This window comes from Protomyctophum bolini, assembly GCF_963924005.1.
Source record: "Protomyctophum bolini genome assembly, chromosome: 5".
Taxonomy (NCBI): domain Eukaryota; kingdom Metazoa; phylum Chordata; class Actinopteri; order Myctophiformes; family Myctophidae; genus Protomyctophum; species Protomyctophum bolini.
In genome coordinates, this window is record NC_137866.1 from 32,653,192 (window position 1) to 32,669,419 (window position 16,228).

Sequence of the window (16,228 nt, forward strand, 5' to 3'; positions counted from 1 at the left end):
ACAGTGGTGAGGTCTTTCTCCACTAGTGTGCATACGCTGGTGGCACTTCAGAGAATTTTGGTAACGGAAACTCTTGACACACATTTCACAGGGGAACGGCTTTTCTGCACTGTGGATACGATGGTGTACCTTCAGATTACTCATTTTACTGAAACGCTTGTCACAGTGTTCACAGTGATAAGGTCTTTCTCCACTGTGGATACGGTGGTGTCTCGTCAGTTCACCTGACACTCTGAAACTCTTGTCACAGTGTTTACAGTGATATGGTCTCTCTCCAGTGTGGATACGCTGGTGTCTCTTTAGGTAACATAAAGCACTGAAACTCTTGTCACACTGATTACAGACATGGGGTTTCCAACTTTCCATCAGTGTCGGTCGACTGATGAGTCTTCACTTCTCCTGGCTGAGTTAAAGTCTTGGTAACCTTTGATGACAGTAAGATCTTGGTTGGTCTTCGTTGTCTTCTTGTTTCTGGCTGCTTAGAGAGATGTTGATCGTCCGATATTCTGCTGAGTGGATCTGGCCATTGCTCTGAATTTGGCAGTCCAGGTCATTATGGCTCATCTTTGTGTATTCGTGAAGGTGGACCTGAGACGTTAAGCTACATGGACACTCCGTAAAGCTGACCTGAGTCTGGGGAGACCTCATTTCTTACAAGAGCAGTGCTTTATCCTCAGAAAGGCTGCAATACGCATGGACTGTGGTGGGATTGAGTCTAGGTGTTTTGCAGGCTACTTTTCGCTTGCTCACTCAGTCACTCAGTCACTCACTCAGTCACTCACTCACTCACTCACTCGCTCGCTCACTCTAATAAAAAACGTCTTACATTTAAAAACAAAATGGTTTTAAATTTAAAGTTAAAGTTACATTTTCACACTATGTATAGGCTGACTAGAATTCAGGGCTGATTTCACACACAATACAATTACCATGCATGAATAAAAACACCCCTTTGTTCAGGCGACGCTGCAGTTTGTGCATGTTGGCACAATCGTATAATGTTTCAAATGTCACGTACAGGGGCCACCGGGTATCCAAATAGACCTTTGCGGTTCTGTAACTGAGTGTACAAATGGTACCAAATAGACGCTTACAGGTCTATCTTTCCAGTTTGTGGATCCACTGAGCCACCTGTGTACTTACCATTACAGTACAACCACTGTGCTGTGTTCAATTGGGGAACTGTTTTACCATTACAGTACAACCACTGTGCTGTGTTCAATTGGGGAACTGTTTTGTTCACAGCACAGATGACTTGAGTGGCTTACAGTATGGCTACACTACCAACGAACACGCAGGAAGAGGCCCTGAATTATGTCAAATTGTCAGTTGTCCATTACCTTACATAAGGTTTCTTCACGCACACGCACACACACACGCACACGCATGCACACGCGCACGAACAAACGCAAAACATACTGTACTCTTATCTCTCCCTATGCCTTCGGCCTGGTGGAGACAAAAAGTACAGTACTCAATTAAAAGTTTTGTCATTTTCTTTTACAGTGCATGACAAAAGTAAACAGCCAGCGTTCAGCCATAATAATCTGCCTGAGTGAATCAGCTGGGGGTTTTAAAAGGGAGGATTAGAACAGAACATTACCATTGCCGTTGAGATGGTGCAGCGTGCTGCCTCCAAGCCCTCCTCCTTGTCTCACACACTTACTGTTGTTCTTCGTCTCTCCTGCCACTCTACTCTCTCTTGTCTCGCACTCTCACTCTCTCTTTTCCCCCTCTCACCTTCCTGTTATGTCTGCTCCATTTTCGGATCCATTTCTACTTCAGTTTTCCACACATCGTCTGACTACTTCTATAAACTCCTTCTGTGCAGATCCCTTTTTCATTTACTGTCTTTGCCGCTCATCTTGAAAGACCCGTCATCCCACCGCCCGACCATAATTTGCTCATGGCGTGTATGTTGGCCCTGGCATCGCTGCTTACATAACCTGGGACACAAAGCCTAGTTTCCACGACTGTTCTTTAAAACACCCTTAAGCTCCCCCAAAGAGCGTCCTCCGCTCAAACAGGAAATCCGTTCTGCAACAAATGAGGAGGGGAGGGGGAGAAATACAAGATGAGTTTCAGCATGATGTAAGTATTCACGCAATAAGCAACACATGGATGGAGGAAAGGAAAACAGTGCCAGCTCTTCCATGGCAGAGCATGCCGAGAAAACTATGGGATGGATTCCCAAAATCCTCATCACTGCGCTCTCACTCTCTCGCCTTCATCTCATTTCACAGTCACATACATTAAATGACTCACATATAGCTTCTGTTATGGCAGGTGCTCGTTTCCTGCCCCCACTTCCCCTGGGCAATAAAGGAGGACGTGTCTCAGTCCCTAACTCGCATGGAGGAACCACCATTGAACTGCACGACTTTTAAAATGGACCTAAAACATGATTATCAAGTATTATTGAAGGGCGCCAGCCCCTCCTATATACAGGTTTAATGTTTGCCAGGTTCAAAACCATGAATTGGTGTTTTAACCCATTTTGGGCGGGAACCCCTTTTGGTGTTTTAAACATTGTTATAATTTAGCTATTGAAAAATAGCAGATCTACAAGCTTGTAGGTCTGCTATTTTTGAAAAATCGTGAAAATGTGCCTCAAATTTGGAATATGTTTTTTCTGAACAAACGTTTTTAACTCAAATCTTTGCTTCTGGGGAGGTCCCTGTAACTACATATTTTCAGATGGGGGTCGGAGGCCAATTACAGATCATTTTTGGGGTCCTTGACATGAACTATTGAGTGATATAGGCCTAGAAACATATAGGTATTTCAGAAAACTGTCAGGATTTAGAAGACATTTTTTTCAGGCCTAAATGGGTTAATACAGAAGACAGGTGAACACGAACAACTTAAAACAGACTGAAACAGGTGACAGGATACGGGTCTATTAACCACTTCCAATAATATGACATATAAGATTACAGTTTTATGAGCTGGGGGCGTGGGGTATGTCCTATAGCAATTTTAAGCATGTTAAGAAGCGCTTTCGACACCCCGTGGAGTGCGCAAAACGGCCTTGAATTAGTCATGGGAGTGTTTAAGGCGTGTTTGAGAGTTACCCATTCAACATGTCCGTACTATTTTCTTTACCAGTCAGCTGATGTCACATACGGAATGCGCACTTTGGGGATCGTTATATTACATTTCTTCAGGCTGGCACCATAGAAGACATGACATATGACTTTGTCACATTTGGGTTAATTATTCCTATTGCATGCTGTCACCTTTATGCCTCAAAATAAGTTGTTTCTATTGAGAAACACCAGTAAAATTATATTTTAATTTAAATTATAATTATATTATATTTGAAATGAGTAATGAGTTGAATGCGAGGTGCGTATGCCCGTGATGGTATGGTCTTCGCTCGTAGCATTTTATTGAAGAAGAGTTGGATCGGGTGTGATACAGCGTATGAAAGCAAACTTCCCAAGGATTATAAAGATGTTATTATTTTTTTTAAGGTTGAGAAATGAAAGAATTATGGCCCTTTCTAATCTCAACATTTCACAAAAGAAAGACGCATATCCAAAGAGCTGTTGCCATGTCTCATAGAAACAAGTAAATAGGTCTATAAAAATAATCCCAAAATAAGCGCATATAACAGGGGTCTGTAACCTATTTTAAATGAAGTGCCATGTTTTGATTTTCTAGATAGTGAGTCTGCCATATCCAGATTAATTTGAATGACACCACATTAAAATAAAAAACATATTTTGATTGCCGCTAAAGTGTAAAATCAAACATTGCTTTTTGCGTTTATGAGGTGGACAGACCCACGTCTAATCGTTATGCGCTGAGTGTTTGTAGGTCAAGGGGCTTAACCCATTCTGACCTGAGATCAGATTCATACGAGGTTTCCACTGGACAACACACTGGTCTGATTAACCCATTCTGACCTGAGATCAGATTCTAAAAATGTCAGTCGTTCTTCGATTTAAAAAAAATAGCAGACCTACAAGCTCGTAGCGCGCCACTCGGTGGCGCGCTATGAGCTTGTAGATCTGCTATTTTTCAATAGCTAAAGCATAACATGATGCTAACACCAAAATGGGTGCCCGGTCAGAATGGGTTAATAGCAAATTGCGCAAAGCGAAAATAATTAACATATGGACACTCCCACAATGCTAAAATATTCAGGAACGCCATATGCCATACGTGTGTGCGTTCAACACGGGACGATATGGCTTCTATAATACCATTGTGCGCAGAGCGAGGCCAATATAGGCCAATTTATGTATTACCCCATTGTAAAACGGAAGTGGTTAATAGACGCCACGACTCAACAAGGACTGACTGGGGAACAAGACTGATAAACACATGATGGTTGATTACAAAATGAGACACAGCTGGAGCAAACAAACATAGAACCATGAAAACTAGACCAGGGAACAATACATAGAAATACAAGACCTAGACTGTACAATAAATGACAAAAGTCTGTGACTGTGACAGTTTTTAGTTCAATGTTTGTTTTAAATATGCCATAGACAATGAAGGGAATATTTACGTCATCTTGTCCCTAACACAAACATTAAATGCCATTAACAATAAAGAGAATTTAATGTTTGTGTTGGACGGTACCGTTTGTTTTACATCACCTAATCAACATGAGTTAGACTTTAATATATTACCGCCCCTCACTTCACACAGGTGTGATTCTTATTATATAAGGAGGAAGATATATATATTTTTAAGCGTACAGTATTTGTTAAAATGTCGTTTTCATGTGGACAGTTGGACACGCCCACCAGTTCATTAAGTATGCCTTGTTTGCCTGGTGGGTGGTGAACTGAAGCCGCACCCACAGCTGTTGTTGTATGATAAAGGGGGAGGGGTTAGGGGCGGGCGGGCGGGGGTGTTATTGTCACGATATCACTGTTTTTTTTCATTGGCACGTTTGACTGTCGAGGCTTCAGCCTCCAGGAAGAAACCCTAAATAGTACAAAGGGAAGACATCATTGAACAATTTAGACAAAGAGCTATGGGTATGCTTCTGTATACCCATAGTATTGTCCTGTCTGCTTTGTAATCCATTAGCTGGTTCACTCAGGGTAAATGGTTCTTTACACCAGGAGCTACCTCCTCTTCGCCCATAACCCATTATACAGACATGCATACATGACCCTATTCAACCTAAGCCAGTAAGTAGGTGAAGCAAAATATCCCATGTTGTGACACAGTTCTATATCATATTAAAGGCCAGAGCAACATTGGGTTTATTTTCCAGTGAATTGGATTCTTCCAGCTAACGAATGGTTTTAGGTGTAATCTGTGGAGAGGCGGTCCTGCCAGTCATCTCTGGCTGGTAAAAGGGAGATTACATGGGGGTGATTTACTACAGATTACAGTGAACAACACTGCCGGTATTGTGACTATGAAAGTACACTGCTGAAATGGCTGTTGGCAAATGTAACCTAAACTTTCACTGACTTGTGAGCAAACTAAAAACCTAAAAATTGTTTTGTTAGCGTTGTATTTTCGGGTATTTGTGGTGAGGTCATTTTTTTCTTTATATAGTCTATCTTTCTTTCTTTTTCTTTACCCACCCATTTCCTATAATGAGAAATCCTTAAGCCTCTTAATCCGTTTGGTAATCCTTTTCATAATGACTGTTTTAATGTGCAAGTGAAAGCCAAGCAGGGGTCCAACACGTAAGTGGAAAAGATCTTTACAAATGTACAGTTATACCTTTTTATCAGGTAAAAGAAACACGCAGGTGGTCAAGTGGGCAGTTTGTGCTCAAACGTTCACATCCAGGACATTGTTCTCATTCGCTGTTTGAGATGGTTTCATCTCCTTCCATCAGGGGATCTTCATGTTACTGCTTCTCGGACTTACTTAAGATTTTAAGGAGACACGCAAATGTATCGAGGGATTTTGCCATGTCTTACTTAAATGTATTTAATGATTTATACTTTAGTTTACACAAAAAAATGCATTGTGTCGTTTCGGGTCTTCCAACACAATACAGTATGCTAATCCTTTTGACACTACGCATTTAAAATTTTAAACAATTATGTTCCACTGCTTTTTGAATTGTAATATTGAAAAGACTTTTGGATAATCTGGCCACAGAGAAGAGTGTGCAGCACAAGGCAATCTTTGTAGGGCGCCAGCAGACTTTGGAACCTCATCCATCTGCAGATCTCTCCCCAGCATATGGGCCTGGTGAGGGTGACGTCCCACCAGGCTTTTCCACTCTGCCATGCCAAGCTAATTCAAGAGTGACTCTCCAGCAGCGATTCTATTAGCAGGCAAAACAAGAGTGCTTCTTTAAATACACCCTGTGTGCTCATTGGTCAAGCTATTCCACAACATGGGGGAGGGGGGTATCACCTCCGCTGCATTGTGTAAAATGGAGATATTGAATTTCATAAATGCAGTTGAATTTCATGAATGCATTTGATGTGACCTTTTCACACTTGCGTTTAACGGTTAATGGCCTTACAGCTTAAGTGCTGGTTGACATCACGTCTGTGCATCGATGGGGGGTGACAATTTATGAAACAAACCCGTTCTTGGTATCTGACAAAGATTAGCTGCGGTGAAGACTCAGTCCTAGAGCTTTATTATCATTTGAAAGAAAAAAAGAACAATCCTGTCATGTGGAAAACCCTCTTTACTTGCCTTGAAACCCCTCTTTAAGTGCTAGCCACTGACATTCACGTCATTGGCTCTCGTGCCTTCAAGCAGAATTAACGGTGTTTGAGAAACAGAAGAGAAGTTGATAGGAAAAAAGACAGAGGAAAAGCAATAAATGCAGAGGGAAAAGTCAATCTGTGAGTGAGGGGTACGTGGGTTGAGAAAGGAAGGGAAAAGGACATAGAGGGTGAGAGGAGTGGGATTTATCTGAGCTCAGTTTCCACGTTGAGCTTGAGCTGACATCTGACCACTGTTTTTTTTCCCCATGCTAATCAAGTCTTGGTTTGTGTTGAAATGTACATAAATACATCTGTCCTCACGAGAGCAGTGCTCCACGCAACCAGTATTGACTGGCTACTGTTTTACATAAGCTCGTGCTTGACTGCTGGGCCTCTTTGAATTGTAGGCTACTTTCGTCTCTCGTCGCCATGGCTACAGCCTACAGGATTGCGGAGGCACGACTCTTCTTTAGCTCTCACTTGCCTTCCCTGGCGATCAGATCCCACAGCCGTGGGTTAAAATAAAATGATGGGCGTCCGGTCTTTATACTGTATCTCTCCTGTATAGCGTGACAGTCGCTTGTGGCTTTTATGTGTTAAATGTGATTTATTAAAATAATTGCCAGGTCTCAGAACCACCCTCATCACCTTCCCAGGGTGAGCGGAACTTGCCCACAGAATCTAAATAACTCTGAGGCAGTTACTACACTCGTGAGGTTGATTCATACTTAATTGCGCTCTGGTACCACACAGCAGATCTACAAGCTCACCACTTGAGCTTGTATTGATGTATTTATTTTCGGTGCACCACACATTAAATGGCACATATAGCCAAGTACAAATCCAGCCATCATTACGCGTGTAGAAAGAGTACAAAGATTAACTGACACACACCTGATGTGAAACGACTACTGTGCATTCTAAAGCCCAACTCTCTGCTTCCTTTGTAGATGCTCCTTGACTGAGGATGCGAACGTGTTTTTTGATGCCAATACGGGGGTCTTGGAGGTCCCAGTGACTGTGCACGTAGCAGACCAGGTTTGTATTGGACTGAACTGTCATATATATATATATATATATATATTATCTGGCGATACAGCAGCTTGTGTCCTACTTTGTCCCTATCAGAAGATGGGGGAAGATAGGCTCTGAAGGTTGTAACCTATTTTACTTGTGACAAGCTAAAATTATCTCAAACCCCCTGAAGGCCCAGTTATTCCATGGACGCTAATGAGCCAAGCATAAAGGTTATCAGACATTGTTCTGCTGAAAATGTCCCCAGAATCTATTACCCATATACAGTATATAGCCGATTATGTGGAACTCACGAGGAGATCATTTTCACTTTCCTCGTCTTCGGTGTATACATCTCAACGAACATGGAGTCACATTTCCCCACCCCACGAATCCAGCCTGCATATTTAAAAGAATAATAGAATATGAGTGCAGTCAACTCCCGACAGCGGGTCAAGTGAGAGATAAAGTGGTTGCATCCGGGACTGAATTCCTTCACGTTGCAAGTCTTTGGTTTAAATACAGGAGCCAAGCTGCCTGCTGGACCTTGGTGCAGTATGTATGCCAGTCCTCTTTTTCCATTTCTGGCTGACAGTCACGGCTCGCTATCCCAAGCCATCTCCTCTCCCTGCAAACCCCCCTCCCACCCCCACTCAAACTGACAGGGCAGTGGAGAGGAGGAGGTAAGGGCTCCGACCAAAGTGCCAAATACGGGGCCAGGATATGCTCCTGCGGCGCCCTAAAGCTGTTGCCCCCCCAGCCCCAGGCCCTGAGCTCCTGGCATCAGACCATGCCCGCTCAAACGCAGTCACACACGCCCCCACACACGTTCGCCTAAAGCCCAATTTTATGCTCCGCCGTGCGACCGTGTCGCGTGCAGAAAGCAGCGGACCTACAAGATCACAATGCCGTCGTATCTGCGATGCATTGTGAGCTTGTAGGTCAGGTATTTTCCACTTGCGTCACCGCTGTGCGACTGTGTATGAGTCAGGCCTAAAAGTGAGCGACTCTCTGCGTGTATCCTTGACTCGCACAAACGCTGTCGTATGGCCGCCAGACCCCATGCTGGCCAGGGAGGGAAGCAGTGCTGCAGAGAGCTGGACCAGATAAACAAGGTCATGTGCTGCTATAGACGCGGCTCAAGAGGATGTTATCGGAAACAGGAACAGGATGGAATGCTGCTTCATCCAAAGATAACTTTGTTTTTCTACACAGTGAAGCGCATAAAACTGAATGCATATTGCACACCATACTGTTATGTCACGCATATAATTATCAAATGTGCCCTACTATTTAAACATAAATAGTACTAATATGAAGATAAGAATTTCTGTTCAACAGCACTGATAATTAATATCTGTTCAAGAGAATGCAATCACTTTCGATTCCTATTTTCTCTGCTGTCGGGAAGAAACCACCTAACTCCAAAATTCATTTTTCAGGAAATGAAAAATATATATTTTTCAGGAGATGAAGAAAACCTTATATTTGTAAAACAATGCATCAAATTTGGTATTATGACTTTGGTATTGTGACTTTATATATAGAGTCACATGAGAGGTGGTGGTGTTAGCTGCTTTAGCAGGATCCAGTGGAATTAAGAGGTTTTTGTCTGAAGCGCTTTTAAATATTTTGTATTAGTTCAATATTGTTTAACCAAAGTGTTCAATAGCATTGGTTTATAAAAAGAAAAAGAAAAAAGCAGAGTTAAGTGGTTTCCTCCCGACACCGACGATATCTGATTCCAGAACGACAGTATTGTTTATTAAATAACAGAACAAACTGATGAAAAAATGATTTTTTTTTGTGTGTGAATATGTTGAGACAAAAATAAGGTCAGATAGGAGTATTTTTGCAAAGCTAGCCAATATTTTTTTTGGACACATCAATGTATCGCATCTAGCAAGCAGGCTCCTCACTGCTAATTAATCAGTGTGTAGCTCCAAGTGTACAAATGTAACCAAATGGACCCACCACAGGTCAATTTGGTTCCATTTGTACCCTCTCGGAGTTAGAATAGCACTTTAGGATTTAATAAATATATGCATGGAATGTATCCATGAGTCCTTGATGTGAGAAAGGCATGGAGGTGTGTTTTCATCACTGTGATGTGATCCCATACTGTAGGTGCGGCCTGTGGTGTTTACGGTCCACGCAGTCATCACCTCCTCGGACCTCCAGTTTGACCGTGCCGAGGTAGATTTCGGTTGCTGCTCCATTCACCAGTCGGTCCGGACGAGCGTCTGTCTCACAAACCTCTCCCTGCTACCTCAGGACTTTGGCTTCTTGGGGACTCCAGAGGTACTGAATGTTTTCAACCAGTGGTCCGGGGACCACCAGTGGGCCTTGAGGGGGTTCCAGGTGGGACCCAGCTAAATGAAAACCCAGCTAAATGAATCCAAATGGACCCAGGAGGGTCCATTTGGTTTCATTTTACGCTCTCAAGAGTTAAATTAATGTTAAACATCTGCATTACTTTTTTTATAAGAAGTCTACACAATTCAACGTTTGCCTGTTATCTCTCCTAATGTACCAACATCAATACAGCATGGAATTGTGGACAAAATCTTATGCAACGATAACAAAATATTCTTTAGTTTTGGGTCTACGAGGCTAAATCTCATCAAATGGTGGTCCGTGGCTGAAATACCCAATACATAAATGGGCCTTGGCATGAAAAAGGTTGAAAACCACTGGTTTAGGGGAAGTACACAGTAACACCATCTGTGTGCAAATAGTTTGTACACTCTCTTACTTACTTACTTACTTACTTACTAGTATTAGTTCATATAAATAGATAAATGAACAAAGCTGGAGGAATTCACCGGGGGAACCGCAATATTGTTATTTTGCCCAGGGTGTATGATTTTCATAGGTTAAGTTCATTAAGCATCCATAATGCTGCAATGAAATTGCAATGGATGTTTCCTGATACTTAAACATATGGTCTGTGCAACGATGTCGCCCACACACTTCATATTCAATCATTTCTTTAGAAGCGCTCTGAGACAGTGGTTCTCAAATGGATGTAGATGAACCCCTATGGGTACACTAAGGTACTACAGTGAATCTGAACATTATCACAGGTTTTTATGTTTTGCAGGTGTAAATAATTGGATGAAATTTATTTGTATGCAAGGCAAGCTCCATGAGAAAAAGAAGAGGGGGGGGGGGGGGCAGGAAAAGCAAGGAAATCACTGGTCAGCTCAGGAGAGGGACAAATGTAAGATCAAGTGAATCAAAGTGAAAGTGGTAAATGGGAGGATTTAATTGACTGTTGTTTAATGAAAGAACATAGACAAATTGTGTGTGAACCTGCAGATCTGAAGTGTTAATTGAAATCTTTACTAGCACAGCTGTTATTAAATAGAAATCATGAAAACTGGACTATTAACTGAAATGTTATGGGCACCGTCTAAAAAGATATATGGCATATCCTTGCTGTCGGGAAGAAAGCACTTTGCTTTAGCAGACGGGTTGAGGGTCCAATGGAGTTAAGAGGTGTCCAAAGCCTTTTTTACTACTTTCTGTTGGTTCAATATTTCCAAAACAACAAAAAGGGTGTTAAAAAAGAAAAAACCTAAAAAAAGGAGTTGGGTGGTTTCCTCCCGACAGAAACTAAATTATGCTAATCATGGTTTTCCCTTCCCCAATTAAAAATAATAATAAAAACGATGTTGATTAATGGGGCTATTTGGATTCAGATGTCAGGGAAAGGGCGTATACTGAAGCCAGAAACATTTCAGAATCACTGCTCTCAAAGCTACCCATTCGGCATCTGACAAAAATATTTTCCTCGTCATGGACATGGGGCACTTTTGGCAGTGAGACAATCCCATCTTTATTGCACTTCACCCATGCTCTTCTCCTCTGAGACTGTCCATTTTATTTGCCGTTGAACCTTAATAGCCTTGTCTTAACCTATGCTCTTGAAGTCTAATCTGTCCCCGTTGAGATCTATTTATAACCAGCCATCAGAATGAGGTTTGTTGTTGTTGTCCCACACTCTAGTTTATTGAGGTTCAGCCCAATGATGGCTTTGGCACTCTGCTTCCACAAGAGACTGTAGAGATGGATCTGATTTTCAGTGCCAGGAAGGCTGAGGACTACCGCTTTCAGCTCAACTGTAAATCTGGAATTAACAGGTAATCGTATGTCTGTCTCTCTTTGACAATAACACATTATTGATTACAGACAAGCATTTATGCATTTATGCATTAAGGGGAATGGAACCCTAGTACAATCTTGTAGTTTTGTTTCCTTGTACCGATTAAAAACTCCCTAAGGGGTCAAAACACAGCTGCCGCTGCGCCCGCTAGTACATTTTTTGTAATGTACTATTTCCAATACTTTTACTTCTACTCCACTACTTCTCAAGAGGCACATATTGTACTTTTACTCCACAAAAATTATTTGAAAACTTTAATTACTTGAAATGGGACATTCTGCATAATGAGTACTTTAACTTTTCGTAAGTTTTTATGACAATACATTTGTACTTTTACTAAAGTACATTGAATGAATCATGGTGTACTTACTATAAGGTCTGCAGCCCAGCTGTGACGATGTCACCTGCGAATCTAACCGTTCCTTATTGTCGTTATTGTCGTGTCACCAGGGATTTCCCGATATCGTGCAGAGGAACGGGCTTGAATCCACCGCTGACACTGTCCCATTCGCTGGTTGAGTTCAGAGCCACGGCGCTGGGCGACCGCTCCACCGCTGTCCTCTACGTCCTCAACTCCAACGCCAGGCCGGACTTGGGCCGGACGCTGCCTCCTCGGGTAGACGGAGAGGCCTTCGCCACCGTAGGAACCAGGTTGTTCGCCTTTTCCCTGCCCGAGGGTTCTCCGATCGCCATCTCTCCTTCTTCCGGACACGTGCTGCCAGGAGAGGTACAGTATACTGGAACAGCTGTCCTTATGACTGATCCCTGTAGAAGGCCTACTGTAAATGGGTCAAGGTTTTTCCCATGCTGCAATATACTGGATCCTTAAGGGTCCATTGCAGAGAAGACATTTTCAATATGTACTTATTGTACCCTGCCAACGAAGTTGCTAACCAATTAATTTGAGTAATGAAAATTGGTTATTAATTAATAACTTCATTTACTCAATAAGCTATTATGGTTGTTTTGTCAGTTAAGTGTGAATAAAATGGTAACATGTTACTTTAAAACAAAGCATCAATCATAAATGTATGCTATTGAACACCCTTTACGTCTGTGTGTTGGTTAAAAAATATTGAACCAATGGAAATTATTAAAAAGTGCTTCGGTGAACTCCATTGGATCCTCAAACTATCTGCCAAACCAGCTAACTCCACCTGTTTAGCCATCTCAATTATCTTTTCATGAATCAGTGCTAAAAAATATTGAACCAATTAAATGTATTAAAAAGCACTTGGATGTTTTTTCATTTCCTGTTTTCTTCCAGACAGCAGAGAGATATGAAATATTACTTTGAACGTTGACATTGTCAACTAAACAAAGAATACATAAATCATCTACTTTGAGAGGAAGACATGAATCATCGCTGCTTCGTGACTGTACTTCCCTCCCTAGTGTGACACTGCACAGTCTAGTCTCATTATACCAATAATGCAGCCATTTTAACCCATTTAGGCCTGAAAAATTATCTGTATTTGGCCGCCGACCCCCATAAGAAAACATGTTGTGGTCACCCAGAAGCAAAGATTTGAGTTAAAAACATTCGCTCTGAAAGAATATATATTCAAAGATTTGTGCCATTTGCGCAATTTTTCAAAAATAGCAAATCTACAAGCTATGAGCTTTTAGATCTGCTATTTTTCAATCGCTAAAGCATAACATAATGCTTAAAACACCAAAAGGGGTTACCGCCCCAAAATGGGTTAATATGCATAATAAATACTATTGATACTATGTGGTAATCATTGATGGTTCCATTAAATTTACGTGTGTGTAATCTGCATTTACATGGATTACATGGAGTTTACGTGGAGTCATGTTTCCTTTGTTTTGTGTTGACGACATCAGACCAGACAAAAAGAGTTTAAATATTGGTCATATATTGTTGGGGTGTTCATTAGTTATTAACATGATCACAAATCTGAAAATAATTAAATTGGTATTAATCTGTGTTAATAATCACGCAATACATACACTGATTATGACATTATTCTAACGTCACATGCAGTTGGATTATAGCTTTAATTTAAATGTAATAATCTAAGATCAGATCATTACTGTCCATGTTAAGCTTAGCCAGTAATAAAACCATTTGTTACACAGCTGATCTGAGAGCAGCAGCGTAGTGTGGTGATAAAAGTGAACCATACTGTATGTGTCTAGTGATGGGTGTACTAGCCAGCCTGTAGCCTTCAAATCAGCTGTATTAATTAACTTGTTGTGCCCAAGGCACAGAAATGGGCAAATCAAAATCTCAGGCCGTTGCTTGCACATCGGCTATTTTTTGAGGGGCGCTAGCTCCTCCTATGTCCAGCTTTTAGTGTGTGTCCACAAACTTTGTCCTACACAAATTCCCATTGACAATGAATGGACAATTTTACGTCGTAGTGTAAACTCAAACATTGATATGTTAGTTATAGGAGGCTTTCAACTCTCAATTGTCAGTAAGAAGTCGGCGATGATGATGTACGATGATTCATAAGACCGCCCCTCACTTCACACAGGTGTGATTTTTATTTTATTTGTTACTGTCATGCCAGGTTAAAAGAATAATAGCCTCAATATCAGGTTATAATGGTTGGTCATTATTGTTATAGTGTCCTGTTCTCTGAATATATTTTGTGATCCAGAGATTTAGCAGAGCTTTTTGTCCCTACTCCCTGTGCAGAGATGTCTGGTCCAGGTGACATTTAGTCCCACCCTGTCAGAGAGCCAGATCAGAGACGAGGCGGCGCGTCTCCTTTGCCAGTCGCTCCAGCAGCACGACTCTGAGATGACCTGCACAGAGTCAGGAGTAGCCGCTGAACAAGAGGTATGGGGGCAGTACAACAACACGTTATGGCCGCTGAACAAGAGGTATGGGGGCAGTACAACAACACGTTATGGCCAGTGGGGGCAGTACAACAACACGTTATGGCCAAAGCCCTCACACGTTCTGCATCAGAAGTGTGATGCTCTCTTTACCAGTGAAACTTTATTTTATCCGTACAGTGCGTCCAACTAGTGTTGATTTCGTCAACTAAAACTATAATGACAAAATGTTCGTCGACTTTTCACTGAGGAAAACTGAATAAAAACATAATAACTAATAAACTAAGCCATGATTAAAACTATGACTACATTTGACAAGTTCGTCAACAAATAAAAAGTTAAAACTAGACTAAAATGTTAGGGAGGGACTAGTGGAGAAGATATCTAGTAGAACTAAAAGTCATTTTGTGCTTGGGAACAAAGCGGAGATCCGGGCACACTTAAGATTAAAAAGGAGGAAAACTTTATTCAACCGACATGTTTCAACCTATACCCCCTTTCTGAAACCAGCCCCTCGCCACTCGCCCTATACACACTTGCCCTCGATATGCGCATTCACGCGAGGCTGTGCCATATTAAGTGTCGTCCGAAACCAAGCAGCCTTGAGTGGAAGTTGCTTATAAAGCCCTCAAGAGCGAGTCTGTGCCGATCTAGACTCGATTGCCTTGTGCAGCCCTGCTCTCTGTCCGCATGGAAACCGCGACCTACAAATGGAAGTACCACCACAAATAAATGATAAATAAACTCCTCCTAAACAATCTTCATCTGATGCAGAATAGACAACGCTCCAACTGATGTTCACAAGGGCTCTTTATTTACCCCACCGTGAAAAACTATAAATGAAACCACACAAACAAAACAACTTTTAACACAATGATTTATAAACACCATGGATGTGACTGTCATATTATGACAGTACAGTCAATACAGTCACGCTGTATTTCCTTTTTCCATATTAATGTCACATGAATGTCACACAAACATACACGATGCAATTAAATATAACTGTACAAACAAAATAACGGGTAACACAATTGCATGATGGTAACCATGGCAACGAATGGTGTCTGTTTCCTGTTTCTGCACAAGGAGGGCGAGTGTATTTCCAAACAGTTTTTTATACCCAGCACCCTAATCAAGGGAACTTGATTCAGCTGGAGGGGCACTTCCTGACGAGGGAACCTCCCGAGGGACTGGTTTCAGAAAGGGCAATATGGTCTTCATCAGGGCTGCCCTGCCACTTAACCTCAAGTGTGCCCAGATCTCCGCTTTGTTCTATAGATGTGTTATCCCTATTGATCCCAGGAGCACCTTTTCACAATTTTTACATTTTTTTTATACCTGCACACCTCCTGAGCACCTGGTTGCTTCCTTGCCTCATTTTGTGCTTGGTTGTGCTCTGAAAATAGTCGATCTACAAGCTCACAATTGCGGCAACTTGATGGCCATTATGACACCATCAAGGTGCTGTCAAAATACAGTGTAGTCGACTAAATCAACTGTAGATTTAGTCGACTAAAATATTACGATATTAACACTAAAACATTCCAGGTGACTAAATGTGACTAAAACTAAATGA

At 41.7% G+C, this 16,228-nt stretch overlaps 1 protein-coding gene across 1 annotated transcript in view; it reads left to right on the top strand.

Moving 5' to 3' along the window:
• cfap74 (cilia and flagella associated protein 74) overlaps positions 1–16,228 on the top strand; it is a gene marked incomplete at both ends in the record, with an annotated part of 63,114 nt that overhangs the window by 34,334 nt on the left and 12,552 nt on the right. The window contains 5 exons of the mRNA XM_080762895.1: positions 7,607–7,694; positions 9,798–9,971; positions 11,682–11,815; positions 12,289–12,565; positions 14,507–14,650. Of these exons, the coding sequence (XP_080619021.1) occupies positions 7,607–7,694; positions 9,798–9,971; positions 11,682–11,815; positions 12,289–12,565; positions 14,507–14,650 (817 nt within the window). The remainder of the gene's footprint in view (positions 1–7,606; positions 7,695–9,797; positions 9,972–11,681; positions 11,816–12,288; positions 12,566–14,506; positions 14,651–16,228) is intronic.